An 18,377-nucleotide genomic window follows, 5' to 3' on the forward strand; every position below is an offset into this window, starting at 1 on the left:
AGTGTACCATGCAGCCCTCAGGTTCAGGAATAGATATGGTCAAAGTAGTGAAATGGGGAAGTGAGGTTTTTAATTTAGTGTAGAGTTAGTTGGAATGAATGGTGTTTATTTTCTATATTTTTTTTCCCCCATTTTGTATCACAGTATAATAATGTATTTATATTATAGTCCAGTTGGGGGCGGTAATGCAACATATTGGACGCCAACCTCCGTTAAACCCAGAAGAAGACGTTAACAGTACAGACGGTAACGAAATGGCTTCGCTTCCTTTCGTCCGAGGCGCTCTACTCGTGTCGTTTTCGGTTCTTTTGACCGTAGTTCTGGGCTTCGGACTCCCAGCGTTGCTGAACGCTGTCGCTAAATGCTGTGGTTTTCCTGAGACCAGCGTGACAGAGTGCATAGTCGGCGTGTATTTCATGTTCGTCCTCTATGTCGCGACACCGCGTATACCCAGGGGATCTATAGAGGTACAGAAACCGAAAATATCTCACCTGTATTGTATACCACTGAAAATCTAATACTTTTTATATTGTTTTCACACACTGTCTCTAAGCTATGCTGATTTTTTAAAGTTGAACAAAGCAGATAAGAGATTAAATCATAAACTAGAAAAGTAGCCCACAATAGTCTGAAATAATTAGGTCAATTCCAAGCAGTGCAGTTTCTCAGCTTGCACTCAAACCCTTTAAAATGACACATTTTGTGTCGGCTAATATTACACTTTGTCCATGTTGCAGGTAAAGGGAAAGGCAGTATTCATCACAGGCTGTGACAGTGGTTTTGGTCATGCTACTGCCAAGCACCTCCACAAACTGGGCTTCACTGTCTTCGCTGGCTGTCTCTTCAAGGTAATGTTATTAGTTTATGTCCAGGGTAATGTTATTAGTTTATATCCAGGGTAATGTTATTAGTTTATATCCAGGGTAATGTTATTAGTTTATGTCCAGGTAAACTGTCTGGTCAAGGTAATGTTATTAGTTTATATCCAGGGTAATGTTATTAGTTTATGTCCAGGTAAACTGTCTGTCCAAGGTAATGTTATTAGTATAGGTCCAGGTAAACTGTCTGTTCAAGGTAATGTTATTAGTTTATGTCCAGGTAAACTGTCTGGTCAAGGTAATGTTATTAGTTTATATCCAGGGTAATGTTATTAGTTTATGTCCAGGTAAACTGTCTGTTCAAGGTAATGTTATTAGTTTATGTCCAGGTAAACTGTCTGTTCAAGGTAATGTTATTAGTTTATATCCAGGGTAATGTTATTAGTTTATGTCCAGGGTAATGTTATTAGTTTATGTCCAGGTAAACTGTCTGTTCAAGGTAATGTTATTAGTTTATATCCAGGGTAATGTTATTAGTTTATGTCCAGGTAAACTGTCTGTCCAAGGTAATGTTATTAGTATAGGTCCAGGTAAACTGTCTGTCCAGGGTAATGTTATTAGTTTATGTCCAGGTAAACTGTCTGTCCAAGGTAATGTTATTAGTATAGGTCCAGGTAAACTGTCTGTCCAGGGTAATGTTATTAGTTTATGTCCAGGTAAACTGTCTGTCCAAGGTAATGTTATTAGTTTATGTCCAGGTAAACTGTCTGGTCAAGGTAATGTTATTAGTTTATGTCCAAGGTAATGTTATTAGTTTATGTCCGGGTAAACTGTCTGTCCAAGGTAATGTTATTAGTTTATGTCCAAGGTAATGTTATTAGTTTATGTCCAAGGTAAACTGTCAAGGTAATGTTATTAGTTTATATCCAGGGTAATGTTATTAGTTTATATCCGGGTAAACTGTCAAGGTAATGTTATTAGTTTATGTCCGGGTAAACTGTCTGTCCAAGGTAATGTTATTAGTTTATGTCCAAGGTAATGTTATTAGTTTATGTCCAGGTAAACTGTCTGTCCAAGATAATGCAGAAGATGCTAAGGAAATGGAAAGTAGGATTTCTGTCTGTGCAATAATAGGCTGGCGAAGTTTGTGCTGATTGTTGAAATATTCAGACAGCCACTGACTATATCGTCAGACAGTGTTTTGAGTTCTCCTGATTTTAGATGCCTTTCCTTTCCAGGATGAGGGCGGGGAGGGGTCTAAGGAGCTGGAGGAGATGCAGTCAGATCGGATGAAGGTGATTCAGCTGGACGTCTGCAGTGAGGAGCAGGTGAACAGAGCTGTGGACTACGTCAGCACACGCCTGGACGACTCACAGAGAGGTACAGAACATTAGTCTGTCTCTCTACCGGACGTCCTACCGTATACAGGAACTGCATAAATACACAACTCTTTGTACATTATCTAGAATAAATGTGCTGATTTTTAATCTGAATTATTGGGTATAGTAAATGATTATCTGCATGACAGTGAAAGCCGATACAGAGCCGTCAGAAAGTAGTCATTCTCCTTTACATATTCAATATTTTGTTACAGCCTGAATTCAAAATAAAACATCTCACCCATCTACACACAATACCTCATAATGACAAAGTGGAAACATGTTTTAAGACATTTTTGCAGATTGAAAATTAAATGAAGAAATAGCAAATTTATTCACACCGCGTCAATACTTTGTAGAAGCACCTTTGGCGCCGTTTACAGAGGCGAGTCATCTGTTTCAGCTTTGCACATCTGGATAATTCTTCCTTTACTCGAGCTCTATTAAATTAGATGGTGAGTGACGGTAAACAGCAATCTTCAAGTCTTTCTACAGATTTCTTTCAATGGGATTCATGTCTGGGACACTAAAGGACTTTCACATTCTTGTTCTAAAGCCATTCCAGCATTGCTTTGGCTGTATGATTGGGGTCATTGTCCTGTTGGAATGTAAATCTTCACCCTTCAGTCTAAGGTCATTTGCTCTCTGAAGCAGGTTCTCATCAAGGTTCTCATCATCTCTCCATTCATTGTTCCCTCTATCCTTACCAGTCCCTTCCGCTGAAAAGCATCCCCATAGTGTTATGCTGCCACCACCATGCTTCACGGTACAGATGGAGTTAGAAGGGTGAGCTGGGCCTGGTTTTCAGACATAGCGTTTTGCATTCAGGTCAAAATTACATTTTTTTGTCTCATCAGAGCATAATCTTTTGCCTTATGCCCTTTCTTTCACATGCATTTTTGCAAACTCCATGTGGGCTGTCATGTGCCTTTTTCTCAGGAGTAGCTTCTGTCCTATGAAGTGCTGTAGAGACTGTTATCCTTCTGGCAGGTTCTCCCATCTCAACCAAAGAACTGTTAGTGGTCACTTGGGTTCTTGGTCACCTCCCTGACCAAGGTCCTTCTTGCCCGGTTGCTCAGTTTGGTCAGACGGCCAGCTCTCGGCAGAGCCTGGGTAGTTCCATATTATTTCCAATGATGGAGACTACTGTGCTCTTGGAAACTTTCAACACTCCAGAAATTGTTTTACACCCCAGATATATGCTTCATCACAATCCTGTCCCAGAGATCTACGGACAGTTCCTTGAACTTCATCATATAGTACCTGCTCTGTCAACTGTGGGACCTTATATAGACAGGTGTGTTTCTTTATAAATCATGTCCAATCAATTGAATTTACCACAGGTGGACTCCAATCAAGTTGTAGAAACATCTCAAGGATGAACAATGGAAACAGGATTCACCTGAGCTCAATTTGGGGTATCATAGCAAAGGGGTGTGAAAACTTTTGACTGGTACTGTAAGTTTTCACACCTACTTATTCAAGGGGTTTTCTTTATTTTGTACTATTTTCTACATTGTAGAATAATAGTGAAGACATGAAAACTATGAAATGACATACATGGAATCATTCCCCCTCAGGAGACTGAAAAGATTTGGCATGGGTCCCCAGATCCTCAAAACGTTCTACAGCTGCACCATCGAGAGCATCCTGACAGGCATCCTACATGTACAAATTACCTCAACTAACCTGTATCCCCACACACTGACTTGGTACCGGTACCCCCTGTATATAGCCTCGTTATTGTTATTTTGTTACTTTTTATAATTTTTTACTTTAGTTTATTTGGTAAATATTTTTTTTTAACTCTTCTTGAACTGCACTGTTGGTTAAGGGCTTGTAAGTAAGCATTTCACGGTAAAGTCTACACTTGTTGTATTCGGCGCATGTGACATTATTTGTAGTAACCAAAAAAGTGTTAAACAAATCAAAATACACTGCTCAAAAAAATAAAGGGAACACTTAAACAACACAATGTAACTCCAAGTCAATCACACTTCTGTGAAATCAAACTGTCCACTTAGGAAGCAACACTGATTGACAATACATTTCACATGCTGTTGTGTAAATGGAATAGACAACAGGTGGAAATTATAGGCAATTAGCAAGACACCCCCAATAAAGGAGTGGTTCTGCAGGTGGGGACCACAGACCACTTCTCAGTTCCTATGCTTCCTGGCTGATGTTTTGGTCACTTTTGAATGCTGGCGGTGCTTTCACTCTAGTGGTAGCATGAGACGGAGTCTACAACCCACACAAGTGGCTCAGGTAGTGCAGCGCATCCAGGATGGCACATCAATGCGAGCTGTGGCAAGAAGGTTTGCTGTGTCTGTCAGCGTAGTGTCCAGAGCATGGAGGCGCTACCAGGAGACAGGCCAGTACATCAGGAGACGTGGAGGAGGCCGTAGGAGGGCAACAACCCAGCAGCAGGACCGCTACCTCCGCCTTTGTGCAAGGAGGAGCAGGAGAAGCACTGCCAGAGCCCTGCAAAATGACCTCCAGCAGGCCACAAATGTGCATGTGTCTGCTCAAACGGTCAGAAACAGACTCCATGAGGGTGGTATGAGGGCCCGACGTCCACAGGTGGGGGTTGTGCTTACAGCCCAACATCGTGCAGGACGTTTGGCATTTGCCAGAGAACACCAAGATTGGCAAATTCGCCACTGGCGCCCTGTGCTCTTCACAGATGAAAGCAGGTTCACACTGAGCACGTGACAGACGTGACAGAGTCTGGAGACGCCGTGGAGAACGTTCTGCTGCCTGCAACATCCTCCAGCATGACCGGTTTGGCGGTGGGTCAGTCATGGTGTGGGGTGGCATTTCTTTGGGGGGCCGCACAGCCCTCCATGTGCTCGCCAGAGGTAGCCTGACTGCCATTAGGTACCGAGATGAGATCCTCAGACCCCTTGTGAGACCATATGCTGGTGCGGTTGGCCCTGGGTTCCTCCTAATGCAAGACAATGCTAGACCTCATGTGGCTGGAGTGTGTCAGCAGTTCCTGCAAGAGGAAGGCATTGGTGCTATGGACTGGCCCGCCCGTTCCCCAGACCTGAATCCAATTGAGCACATCTGGGACATCATGTCTCGCTCCATCCACCAACGCCACGTTGCACCACAGACTGTCCAGGAGTTGGCGGATGCTTTAGTCCAGGTCTGGGAGGAGATCCCTCAGGAGACCATCCGCCACCTCATCAGGAGCATGCCCAGGCGTTGTAGGGAGGTCATACAGGCACGTGGAGGCCACACACACTACTGAGCCTCATTTTGACTTGTTTTAAGGACATTACATCAAAGTTGGATCAGCCTGTAGTGTGGTTTTCCACTTTAATTTTGAGTGTGACTCCAAATCCAGACCTCCATGGGTTGATAAATTGGATTTCCATTGATTATTTTTGTGTGATTTTGTTGTCAGCACATTCAACTATGTAAAGAAAAAAGTATTTAATAAGATAATTTCTTTCATTCAGATCTAGGATGTGTTGTTTAAGTGTTCCCTTTATTTTTTTGAGCAGTATATATTTGAGTTTCTTCAGAGTAGCCACACTTTGCCTTTGACAGCTTTGCACACTCTTGGCATTCTCTCAACCAGCTCATGAGGTAGTCACCTGGAATGCATTTCAATTAACAGGTGTGCCTTGTTAAAAGTAAATTTCTGTCCTTAATGCGTTTGAGGTGACAAGGTAGGGGGGTTATACAGAGGATGGTCTTCTACCAAGTCTATATTATGTCAAGAACAGCTCAAATAATCAGAGAAACGACAGTCCATCATTACTTTAAGTCATGAAGGTCAGTCAATTCAGAACATTTCAAGAATTTTTTACGTTTCCTCAAGTGCTCTGATGAAACTGGCTCTCATGAGGACCGCCACAGGGAAGGAAGACCCAGAGTTACCTCTGCTGCAGAGGATAAGTTCATTAGAGTTACCAGCCTCAGATTGCAGCCCAAATAAATGCTTCAGAGTTCAAGTATCAGACACATCTCAACATCAGCTGTTCAGAGGAGACTGTGTAAATCAGGCCTTCATGGTTGAATTGCTGCAAAGAAACCACTACTAAAGGACACCAATAATAAGAAGAGACTTGCTTGGACCAAGAAACACGAGCAATGGACATTAGACCGGTGGAAATCTGTCCTTTGGTCTGATGAGTCCAAATTTGATATTTTTGGTTCCAACCGCCGTGTCTTTGTGAGACGCAGAGTAGGTGAACGGATGATCTCCGCATGTGTGGTTCCCACCGTGAAGCATGGAGGAGGAGGTGTGATGGTGTGGGGGAACTTTGCTGGTGACACTGATTTTATTTAGAATTCAAGGCACAGTTAACCAGCATGGCTACCACAGCATTCTGCAGGGATACGCCATCCCATCTGGTTAGCGCTTAGTGGCACTAACAGTTTTTCAAGCTAAGGACTATTTGACCAAGGAGAGTGATGGAGTGCTGCATCAGATGACCTGGCCTCCACAATCACCCGACCTCAACCCAATTGAGATGGTTTGGAATGAGTTGGACCGCAGAGTGAAGGAAAAACAGCCAACAAGTGCTCAGCATATGTGGGAACTCCTTCAAGACTGTTGGAAAATAATTCCAGGTGAAGCTGAATGAGAGAATGCCAAGAGTGTGCAAAGCTGTCATCAAGGCAAAGGGTGGCTACTTTGAAGAAATCTAAAATGTATTTAGATTCATTTAACACTTTTTTTTTGGTTATTACATAATTCCATATGTGTTATTTCATAGTTTTGATGTCTTCAGTATTATTCTACAATGAATAAAATAGTAAAAATAAAGACATCCTGGAATGAGTTGGTGGGTGTGCCCAAACTATTGACTGGTACTGTATGTAAATTAGATTATCTGTATTTCATTTTCAGTAAGTTTGCATACATTTCTAAACACATTTTCACTTTGTCATTATGGGGTATTGTGTGTAGATGGGTAAGAATTTTTTTTTTTTTTATAAATGTTTTTAATTCAGGCTATATGCACAATGTGGCATAAGTTAAGGGGTACTTTGTTAAATCAAGAAGAAATTGGGATAGACACTGAAGGAGACACTGAAGGAGACACTGAAGGAGACACTGAAGGAGACCAAGTTATATCATAACTTCTCTTTTCCCTGACCAGGTCTGTGGGCGGTGCTGAACAACGCAGGTGTGTCAACGTTTGGCGAGGTGGAGTTTACGACCATGGAGACGTACCGCCAGGTGTCAGAGGTCAACCTGTGGGGGCTTATCAGGGTCACCAAGGCCCTCCTGCCCCTCATCCGTAGGGCCAAAGGTCAGCCACCATCAGACAACTGTTTCAGACACAAATAAATAACTAAATAACAATAAACACTAACAACCTCCCCGTCCCGGTCTGTAATACCTCCCCGTAGCGTCCTGTCCCGGTCTGTAATACCTCCCCGTAGCGTCCTCTCCCCGTCCCGGTCTGTAATACCTCCCCGTAGCGTCCTCTCCCGGTCTGTAATACCTCCCCGTAGCGTCCTCTCCCCGTCCCGGTCTGTAATACCTCCCCGTAGCGTCCTGTCCCCGTCCCGGTCTGTAATACCTCCCCGTAGCGTCCTCTCCCCGTCCCGGTCTGTAATACCTCCCCGTAGCGTCCTCTCCCCGTCCCGGTCTGTAATACCTCCCCGTAGCGTCCTCTCCCGGTCTGTAATACCTCCCCGTAGCGTCCTCTCCCCGTCCCGGTCTGTAATACCTCCCCGTAGCGTCCTCTCCCTGTCCCGGTCTGTAATACCTCCCCGTAGCGTCCTCTCCCCGTCCCGGTCTGTAATACCTCCCCGTAGCGTCCTCTCCCCGTCCCGGTCTGTAATACCTCCCCGTAGCGTCCTCTCCCTGTCCCGGTCTGTAATACCTCCCCGTAGCGTCCTCTCCCCGTCCCGGTCTGTAATACCTCCCCGTAGCGTCCTCTCCCTGTCCCGGTCTGTAATACCTCCCCGTAGCGTCCTCTCCCCGTCCCGGTCTGTAATACCTCCCCGTAGCGTCCTCTCCCCGTCCCGGTCTGTAATACCTCCCCGTAGCGTCCTCTCCCCGTCCCGGTCTGTAATACCTCCCCGTAGCGTCCTCTCCCCGTCCCGGTCTGTAATACCTCCCCGTAGCGTCCTCTCCCCGTCCCGGTCTGTAATACCTCCCCGTAGCGTCCTCTCCCCGTCCCGGTCTGTAATACCTCCCCGTAGCGTCCTGTCCCGGTCTGTAATACCTCCCCGTAGCGTCCTGTCCCCGTCCCGGTCTGTAATACCTCCCCGTAGCGCCCTCTCCCCGTCCCGGTCTGTAATACCTCCCCGTAGCGTCCTCTCCCCGTCCAGGTCTGTAATACCTCCCCGTAGCGTCCTCTCCCCGTCCCGGTCTGTAATACCGCCCCGTAGCGTCCCGTCCCGGTCTGTAATACCTCCCCGTAGCGTCCTGTCCCCGTCCCGGTCTGTAATACCTCCCCGTAGCGTCCTCTCCCCGTCCCGGTCTGTAATACCTCCCCGTAGCGTCCTCTCCCTGTCCCGGTCTGTAATACCTCCCCGTAGCGTCCTCTCCCTGTCCCGGTCTGTAATACCTCCCCGTAGCGTCCTCTCCCTGTCCCGGTCTGTAATACCTCCCCGTAGCGTCCTCTCCCCGTCCAGGTCTGTAATACCTCCCCGTAGCGTCCTCTCCCCGTCCCGGTCTGTAATACCTCCCCGTAGCGTCCTCTCCCCGTCCCGGTCTGTAATACCTCCCCGTAGCGTCCTCTCCCCGTCCCGGTCTGTAATACCTCCCCGTAGCGTCCTCTCCCCGTCCCGGTCTGTAATACCTCCCCGTAGCGTCCTCTCCCCGTCCCGGTCTGTAATACCTCCCCGTAGCGTCCTCTCCCCGTCTGTAATACCTCCCCGTAGCGTCCTCTCCCCGTCCCGGTCTGTAATACCTCCCCGTAGCGTCCTCTCCCCGTCCCGGTCTGTAATACCTCCCCGTAGCGTCCTCTCCCCGTCCAGGTCTGTAATACCTCCCCGTAGCGTCCTCTCCCCGTCCCGGTCTGTAATACCTCCCCGTAGCGTCCTCTCCCGGTCTGTAATACCTCCCCGTAGCGTCCTCTCCCGGTCTGTAATACCTCCCCGTAGCGTCCTCTCCCCGTCCCGGTCTGTAATACCTCCCCGTAGCGTCCTGTCCCGGTCTGTAATACCTCCCCGTAGCGTCCTGTCCCGGTCTGTAATACCTCCCCGTAGCGTCCTGTCCCCGTCCCGGTCTGTAATACCTCCCCGTAGCGCCCTCTCCCCGTCCCGGTCTGTAATACCTCCCCGTAGCGCCCTCTCCCCGTCCCGGTCTGTAATACCTCCCCGTAGCGTCCTCTCCCCGTCCCGGTCTGTAATACCTCCCCGTAGCGTCCTCTCCCCGTCCCGGTCTGTAATACCTCCCCGTAGCGTCTTCTCCCTGTCCCGGTCTGTAATACCTCCCCGTAGCGTCCTCTCCCTGTCCCGGTCTGTAATACCTCCCCGTAGCGTCCTGTCCCTGTCCCGGTCTGTAATACCTCCCCGTAGCGTCCTGTCCCTGTCCCGGTCTGTAATACCTCCCCGTAGCGTCCTGTCCCGGTCTGTAATACCTCCCCGTAGCATCCTCTCCCCGTCCCGGTCTGTAATACCTCCCCGTAGCGTCCTCTCCCCGTCCAGGTCTGTAATACCTCCCCGTAGCGTCCTCTCCCCGTCCCGGTCTGTAATACCTCCCCGTAGCGTCCTCTCCCGGTCTGTAATACCTCCCCGTAGCGTCCTCTCCCCGTCCCGGTCTGTAATACCTCCCCGTAGCGTCCTCTCCCCGTCCCGGTCTGTAATACCTCCCCGTAGCGTCCTGTCCCGGTCTGTAATACCTCCCCGTAGCGTCCTGTCCCGGTCTGTAATACCTCCCCGTAGCGTCCTCTCCCCGTCCCGGTCTGTAATACCTCCCCGTAGCGCCCTCTCCCCGTCCCGGTCTGTAATACCTCCCCGTAGCGTCCTCTCCCCGTCCCGGTCTGTAATACCTCCCCGTAGCGTCCTCTCCCTGTCCCGGTCTGTAATACCTCCCCGTAGCGTCCTCTCCCCGTCCCGGTCTGTAATACCTCCCCGTAGCGTCCTCTCCCCGTCCCGGTCTGTAATACCTCCCCGTAGCGCCCTGTCCCCGTCCCGGTCTGTAATACCTCCCCGTAGCGTCCTCTCCCCGTCCCGGTCTGTAATACCTCCCCGTAGCGTCCTCTCCCCGTCCCGGTCTGTAATACCTCCCCGTAGCGTCCTCTCCCCGTCCCGGTCTGTAATACCTCCCCGTAGCGTCCTCTCCCCGTCCAGGTCTGTAATACCTCCCCGTAGCGTCCTCTCCCCGTCCCGGTCTGTAATACCTCCCCGTAGCGTCCCGTCCCGGTCTGTAATACCTCCCCGTAGCGTCCCTGTCCCCGTCCCGGTCTGTAATACCTCCCCGTAGCGCCCTGTCCCCGTCCCGGTCTGTAATACCTCCCCGTAGCGTCCTCTCCCCGTCCCGGTCTGTAATACCTCCCCGTAGCGTCCTCTCCCCGTCCCGGTCTGTAATACCTCCCCGTAGCGTCCTCTCCCCGTCCCGGTCTGTAATACCTCCCCGTAGCGTCCCCTCCCCGTCCCGGTCTGTAATACCTCCCCGTAGCGTCCCCTCCCCGTCCCGGTCTGTAATACCTCCCCGTAGCGTCTCCTCCCCGTCCCGGTCTGTAATACCTCCCCGTAGCGTCTCCTCCCCGTCCCGGTCTGTAATACCTCCCCGTAGCGTCCCCTCCCCGTCCCGGTCTGTAATACCTCCCCGTAGCGTCCTGTCCCGGTCTGTAATACCTCCCCGTAGCGTCCTCTCCCGGTCTGTAATACCTCCCCGTAGCGTCCTGTCCCGGTCTGTAATACCTCCCCGTAGCGTCCTGTCCCCGTCCCGGTCTGTAATACCTCCCCGTAGCGTCCTGTCCCCGTCCCGGTCTGTAATACCTCCCCGTAGCGTCCTCTCCCCGTCCCGGTCTGTAATACCTCCCCGTAGCGTCCTCTCCCCGTCCCGGTCTGTAATACCTCCCCGTAGCGTCCCGTCCCGGTCTGTAATACCTCCCCGTAGCGTCCCGTCCCGGTCTGTAATACCTCCCCGTAGCGTCCCGTCCCGGTCTGTAATACCTCCCCGTAGCGTCCCGTCCCGGTCTGTAATACCTCCCCGTAGCGTCCCGTCCCGGTCTGTAATACCTCCCCGTAGCGTCCCGTCCCGGTCTGTAATACCTCCCCGTAGCGTCCCGTCCCGGTCTGTAATACCTCCCCGTAGCGTCCCGTCCCGGTCTGTAATACCTCCCCGTAGCGTCCCGTCCCGGTCTGTAATACCTCCCCGTAGCGTCCCGTCCCGGTCTGTAATACCTCCCCGTAGCGTCCCGTCCCGGTCTGTAATACCTCCCCGTAGCGTCCTCTCCCTGTCCCGGTCTGTAATACCTCCCCGTAGCGTCCTCTCCCTGTCCCGGTCTGTAATACCTCCCCGTAGCGTCCTCTCCCTGTCCCGGTCTGTAATACCTCCCCGTAGCGTCCTCTCCCTGTCCCGGTCTGTAATACCTCCCCGTAGCGTCCTCTCCCTGTCCCGGTCTGTAATACCTCCCCGTAGCGTCCTCTCCCTGTCCCGGTCTGTAATACCTCCCCGTAGCGTCCTCTCCCTGTCCCGGTCTGTAATACCTCCCCGTAGCGTCCTCTCCCTGTCCCGGTCTGTAATACCTCCCCGTAGCGTCCTCTCCCTGTCCCGGTCTGTAATACCTCCCCGTAGCGTCCTCTCCCTGTCCCGGTCTGTAATACCTCCCCGTAGCGTCCTCTCCCTGTCCCGGTCTGTAATACCTCCCCGTAGCGTCCTCTCCCTGTCCCGGTCTGTAATACCTCCCCGTAGCGTCCTCTCCCTGTCCCGGTCTGTAATACCTCCCCGTAGCGTCCTCTCCCTGTCCCGGTCTGTAATACCTCCCCGTAGCGTCCTCTCCCTGTCCCGGTCTGTAATACCTCCCCGTAGCGTCCTCTCCCCGTCTGTAATACCTCCCCGTAGCGTCCTCTCCCCGTCTGTAATACCTCCCCGTAGCGTCCTCTCCCCGTCTGTAATACCTCCCCGTAGCGTCCTCTCCCCGTCTGTAATACCTCCCCGTAGCGTCCTCTCCCCGTCTGTAATACCTCCCCGTAGCGTCCTCTCCCCGTCTGTAATACCTCCCCGTAGCGTCCTCTCCCCGTCTGTAATACCTCCCCGTAGCGTCCTCTCCCCGTCTGTAATACCTCCCCGTAGCGTCCTCTCCCCGTCTGTAATACCTCCCCGTAGCGTCCTCTCCCCGTCCCGGTCTGTAATACCTCCCCGTAGCGTCCTCTCCCCGTCCCGGTCTGTAATACCTCCCCGTAGCGTCCTCTCCCCGTCCAGGTCTGTAATACCTCCCCGTAGCGTCCTCTCCCCGTCCAGGTCTGTAATACCTCCCCGTAGCGTCCTGTCCCGGTCTGTAATACCTCCCCGTAGCGTCCTCTCCCCGTCCCGGTCTGTAATACCTCCCCGTAGCGTCCTCTCCCCGTCCCGGTCTGTAATACCTCCCCGTAGCGTCCTCTCCCGGTCTGTAATACCTCCCCGTAGCGTCCTGTCCCGGTCTGTAATACCTCCCCGTAGCGTCCTGTCCCGGTCTGTAATACCTCCCCGTAGCGCCCTCTCCCCGTCCCGGTCTGTAATACCTCCCCGTAGCGTCCTCTCCCCGTCCCGGTCTGTAATACCTCCCCGTAGCGTCCTCTCCCCGTCCCGGTCTGTAATACCTCCCCGTAGCGTCCTCTCCCCGTCCCGGTCTGTAATACCTCCCCGTAGCGCCCTGTCCCCGTCCCGGTCTGTAATACCTCCCCGTAGCGTCCTCTCCCCGTCCCGGTCTGTAATACCTCCCCGTAGCGTCCTCTCCCCGTCCCGGTCTGTAATACCTCCCCGTAGCGTCCTCTCCCCGTCCCGGTCTGTAATACCTCCCCGTAGCGTCCTCTCCCCGTCCCGGTCTGTAATACCTCCCCGTAGCGTCCTCTCCCCGTCCAGGTCTGTAATACCTCCCCGTAGCGTCCTCTCCCCGTCCCGGTCTGTAATACCGCCCCGTAGCGTCCCGTCCCGGTCTGTAATACCTCCCCGTAGCGTTCCGTCCCGGTCTGTAATACCTCCCCGTAGCGTCCCGTCCCGGTCTGTAATACCTCCCCGTAGCGTCCCGTCCCGGTCTGTAATACCTCCCCGTAGCGTCCCGGTCTGTAATACCTCCCCGTAGCGTCCCGTCCCGGTCGGTAATACCTCCCGTAGCGTCCCGTCCCGGTCTGTAATACCTCCCCGTAGCGTCCCGTCCCGGTCTGTAATACCTCCCCGTAGCGTCCTCTCCCCGTCTGTAATACCTCCCCGTAGCGTCCTCTCCCCGTCCCGGTCTGTAATACCTCCCCGTAGCGTCCCGTCCCGGTCTGTAATACCTCCCCGTAGCGTCCCGTCCCGGTCTGTAATACCTCCCCGTAGCGTCCCGTCCCGGTCGGTAATACCTCCCCGTAGCGTCCTCTCCCCGTCCCGGTCTGTAATACCTCCCCGTAGCGTCCTCTCCCCGTCCCGGTCTGTAATACCTCCCCGTAGCGTCCTCTCCCTGTCCCGGTCTGTAATACCTCCCCGTAGCGTCCTGTCCCGGTCTGTAATACCTCCCCGTAGCGTCCTCTCCCTGTCCCGGTCTGTAATACCTCCCCGTAGCGTCCTCTCCCCGTCCCGGTCTGTAATACCTCCCCGTAGCGTCCTCTCCCCGTCCCGGTCTGTAATACCTCCCCGTAGCGTCCTCTCCCCGTCCAGGTCTGTAATACCTCCCCGTAGCGTCCTCTCCCCGTCCAGGTCTGTAATACCTCCCCGTAGCGTCCTGTCCCGGTCTGTAATACCTCCCCGTAGCGTCCTCTCCCCGTCCCGGTCTGTAATACCTCCCCGTAGCGTCCTCTCCCCGTCCCGGTCTGTAATACCTCCCCGTAGCGTCCTCTCCCGGTCTGTAATACCTCCCCGTAGCGTCCTGTCCCGGTCTGTAATACCTCCCCGTAGCGTCCTGTCCCGGTCTGTAATACCTCCCCGTAGCGCCCTCTCCCCGTCCCGGTCTGTAATACCTCCCCGTAGCGTCCTCTCCCCGTCCCGGTCTGTAATACCTCCCCGTAGCGTCCTCTCCCCGTCCCGGTCTGTAATACCTCCCCGTAGCGTCCTCTCCCCGTCCCGGTCTGTAATACCTCCCCGTAGCGCCCTGTCCCCGTCCCGGTCTGTAATACCTCCCCGTAGCGTCCTCTCCCCGTCCCGGTCTGTAATACCTCCCCGTAGCGTCCTCTCCCCGTCCCGGTCTGTAATACCTCCCCGTAGCGTCCTCTCCCCGTCCCGGTCTGTAATACCTCCCCGTAGCGTCCTCTCCCCGTCCCGGTCTGTAATACCTCCCCGTAGCGTCCTCTCCCCGTCCAGGTCTGTAATACCTCCCCGTAGCGTCCTCTCCCCGTCCCGGTCTGTAATACCGCCCCGTAGCGTCCCGTCCCGGTCTGTAATACCTCCCCGTAGCGTTCCGTCCCGGTCTGTAATACCTCCCCGTAGCGTCCCGTCCCGGTCTGTAATACCTCCCCGTAGCGTCCCGTCCCGGTCTGTAATACCTCCCCGTAGCGTCCCGGTCTGTAATACCTCCCCGTAGCGTCCCGTCCCGGTCGGTAATACCTCCCGTAGCGTCCCGTCCCGGTCTGTAATACCTCCCCGTAGCGTCCCGTCCCGGTCTGTAATACCTCCCCGTAGCGTCCTCTCCCCGTCTGTAATACCTCCCCGTAGCGTCCTCTCCCCGTCCCGGTCTGTAATACCTCCCCGTAGCGTCCCGTCCCGGTCTGTAATACCTCCCCGTAGCGTCCCGTCCCGGTCTGTAATACCTCCCCGTAGCGTCCCGTCCCGGTCGGTAATACCTCCCCGTAGCGTCCTCTCCCCGTCCCGGTCTGTAATACCTCCCCGTAGCGTCCTCTCCCCGTCCCGGTCTGTAATACCTCCCCGTAGCGTCCTCTCCCTGTCCCGGTCTGTAATACCTCCCCGTAGCGTCCTGTCCCGGTCTGTAATACCTCCCCGTAGCGTCCTCTCCCCGTCCCGGTCTGTAATACCTCCCCGTAGCGTCCTCTCCCCGTCCCGGTCTGTAATACCTCCCCGTAGCGTCCTCTCCCCGTCCCGGTCTGTAATACCTCCCCGTAGCGTCCTCTCCCCGTCCCGGTCTGTAATACCTCCCCGTAGCGCCCTGTCCCCGTCCCGGTCTGTAATACCTCCCCGTAGCGCCCTGTCCCCGTCTGTAATACCTCCCCGTAGCGTCCTGTCCCCGTCCCGGTCTGTAATACCTCCCCGTAGCGCCCTGTCCCCGTCTGTAATACCTCCCCGTAGCGTCCTCTCCCCGTCTGTAATACCTCCCCGTAGCGTCCTCTCCCCGTCTGTAATACCTCCCCGTAGCGACCTCTCCCCGTCTGTAATACCTCCCCGTAGCGTCCTCTCCCCGTCTGTAATACCTCCCCGTAGCGTCCTCTCCCCGTCTGTAATACCTCCCCGTAGCGTCCTCTCCCCGTCTGTAATACCTCCCCGTAGCGTCCTCTCCCCGTCTGTAATACCTCCCCGTAGCGTCCTGTCCCGGTCTGTAATACCTCCCCGTAGCGTCCTCTCCCCGTCCCGGTCTGTAATACCTCCCCGTAGCGTCCTGTCCCGGTCTGTAATACCTCCCCGTAGCGTCCTCTCCCCGTCCCGGTCTGTAATACCTCCCCGTAGCGTCCTGTCCCCGTCCCGGTCTGTAATACCTCCCCGTAGCGTCCTGTCCCCGTCCCGGTCTGTAATACCTCCCCGTAGCGTCCTCTCCCCGTCCCGGTCTGTAATACCTCCCCGTAGCGTCCTCTCCCCGTCCCGGTCTGTAATACCTCCCCGTAGCGCCCTGTCCCCGTCCCGGTCTGTAATACCTCCCCGTAGCGTCCTCTCCCCGTCCCGGTCTGTAATACCTCCCCGTAGCGTCCTCTCCCCGTCCCGGTCTGTAATACCTCCCCGTAGCGTCCCGTCCCGGTCTGTAATACCTCCCCGTAGCGTCCTCTCCCCGTCCCGGTCTGTAATACCTCCCCGTAGCGTCCTCTCCCCGTCCCGGTCTGTAATACCTCCCCGTAGCGCCCTGTCCCCGTCCCGGTCTGTAATACCTCCCCGTAGCGCCCTGTCCCCGTCTGTAATACCTCCCCGTAGCGTCCTCTCCCCGTCTGTAATACCTCCCCGTAGCGTCCTCTCCCCGTCTGTAATACCTCCCCGTAGCGTCCTCTCCCCGTCTGTAATACCTCCCCGTAGCGACCTCTCCCCGTCTGTAATACCTCCCCGTAGCGTCCTCTCCCCGTCTGTAATACCTCCCCGTAGCGTCCTCTCCCCGTCCCGGTCTGTCACCCAACAGGCTCCTGAACAGCATCGATCCCCAAGCCATAAGACTGCTAAATAGCTAACACAATGGTTACAGACTGAGTTGACCCTTGTATTTTCTCAATGCACACTGACAGGACTCTACACGCTAACACACACATTCATATATAATCATCATATACACTGCTGCTACTCTGTTTATCATATATCCTGATGCACTAGTCCCCTTCCCACTGTACCATTCAGAAAGTATTCAGATCTCTTGACTTTTTCCACATGTTACGTTACAGCCTTATTCTAAAATATATACATGAATTTTTTTTTAATAAAAATCCATCTACAAACAATACCCCATAATGACAAAGCAAAAACAGAAATTCCTTATTTACATAAGTATTCAGACCCTTTGCTATGAGACTGTAAATTGAGCTCAGGTGCATCCTGTTTCCATTGATCATCCTTGAGATGTTTCTACAACTTGATTGGAGTCCACCTGTGGTAAATTCAATTGATTGGACATGATTTGGAAAGGCACACACCTGTCTATATAAGGTCCCACAGTTGACAGAGCAAAAACCAAGCCATGAGGTCAAAGGAATTGTCTGTAGAGCTCCGAGACAGGATTGTGTCGAGGCACAGATCTGGGGAAGGGTACTAAAACATTTCTGCAGTATTGAAAGTCCTCGAGAACACAGTGGCCTCCATCATTCTTAAATGGAAGAAGTTTGGAACCACCAAGACTCTTCCTAGAGCTGGCCGCCCGGACAAACTGAGCAATCGGGGGAGAAGGGCCTTGGTCAGGGAGGTGACCAAGATCCCGATGTTCACTCTGACAGAGCTCCAGAGTTCCTCTGTGGAGATGGGAGAACCTTCCAGAAGGACAACCATCTCTGCAGCAGTCCACCAATCAGGCCTTTATGGTAGAGTGACCAGATGGAAGCCACTCCTCAGTAAAAGGCACATGACAGCCCACTTGGAGTTTGCCAAAACGCACCTAAAGGACTCTCAGACCATGAGAAACAATATTCTCTGGTCTGATGAAACCAATATGGAACTCTTTGTCCTGAATGCCAAGCATCACATATCTGGAGGGAACCTGGCACCATCCCTACGGCGAAGCATGGTGGTGGCAGAATCATGCTGTGGGGATGTTTTCAGCAGCAGGGACTGGGAGACTAGTCAGGATTGAGGGAAAGATGAACGGAGCAAAGTACAGAGAGTTCCTTGATGAAAACCTGCTCCAGAAGGTTCACCTTCCAACAGGACAACGACCCTAAGCACACAGCCAAGACAACGCAGGAGTGGCTTCGATCAAACGTCTCTGGAGAGACTTGAAAATAGCTGTTCAGCGACACTCCCCATCCAACCTGACAGAGCTTGAGAGGATCAGCAGAGAAGAATTTGGAAAAACTCCCCAAATACGGGTGTGCCAAGCTTGTAGCGTCATACCCAAGAAGACTCAAGGCTGTAATCGCTGCCAAAGGTGCTTCAACAAAGTAATGAACAAAGGGTCTGAATACTTATGTTAATGCAATAGGTTTTTTTTTGTATGTATGCTAACATTTCAAAACTGTTTTTGCTTTGTCATTGTGGGGTATTGTGTGTAGATTGGTGAGGGCGGATAAAAAAAGTATTTTTTTTAGAAAAAGTGTAATGTAAGTAGAAAAGGTCACGGGGTCTGAATACTTTCTGAATGTATACAGCTTCTTACATTATCCCATTTCTTCCTCCTGTGTTTGTTCTACCTTATCTTTAGTGCTGCATTGTTGGGTTTGGAGCACATGACATAACTTGAACTGTAGTCCTTTTAGCAGAGACTGGCCGGCATTCAAACAAAAGTTA

At 52.7% G+C, this 18,377-nt stretch overlaps 1 protein-coding gene across 1 annotated transcript in view; it reads left to right on the top strand.

The window, feature by feature from the left end:
• The first annotated feature begins 223 nt into the window (after nt 1-223).
• The window catches only part of bdh1 (3-hydroxybutyrate dehydrogenase 1), a 21,209-nt gene continuing 3,055 nt past the window's right edge, over nt 224-18,377 (top strand). Inside the window, exons 1-4 of the mRNA XM_014159924.3 lie at nt 224-467; nt 738-848; nt 2,057-2,198; nt 7,318-7,470. Coding sequence (XP_014015399.1) covers nt 255-467; nt 738-848; nt 2,057-2,198; nt 7,318-7,470 — 619 coding nt within the window. The 5' untranslated portion in view covers nt 224-254. The remainder of the gene's footprint in view (nt 468-737; nt 849-2,056; nt 2,199-7,317; nt 7,471-18,377) is intronic.

This window comes from Salmo salar, chromosome 19 (genome assembly GCF_965601325.2).
Source record: "Salmo salar chromosome 19, fSalSal1, whole genome shotgun sequence".
Lineage (NCBI taxonomy): Eukaryota > Metazoa > Chordata > Actinopteri > Salmoniformes > Salmonidae > Salmo > Salmo salar.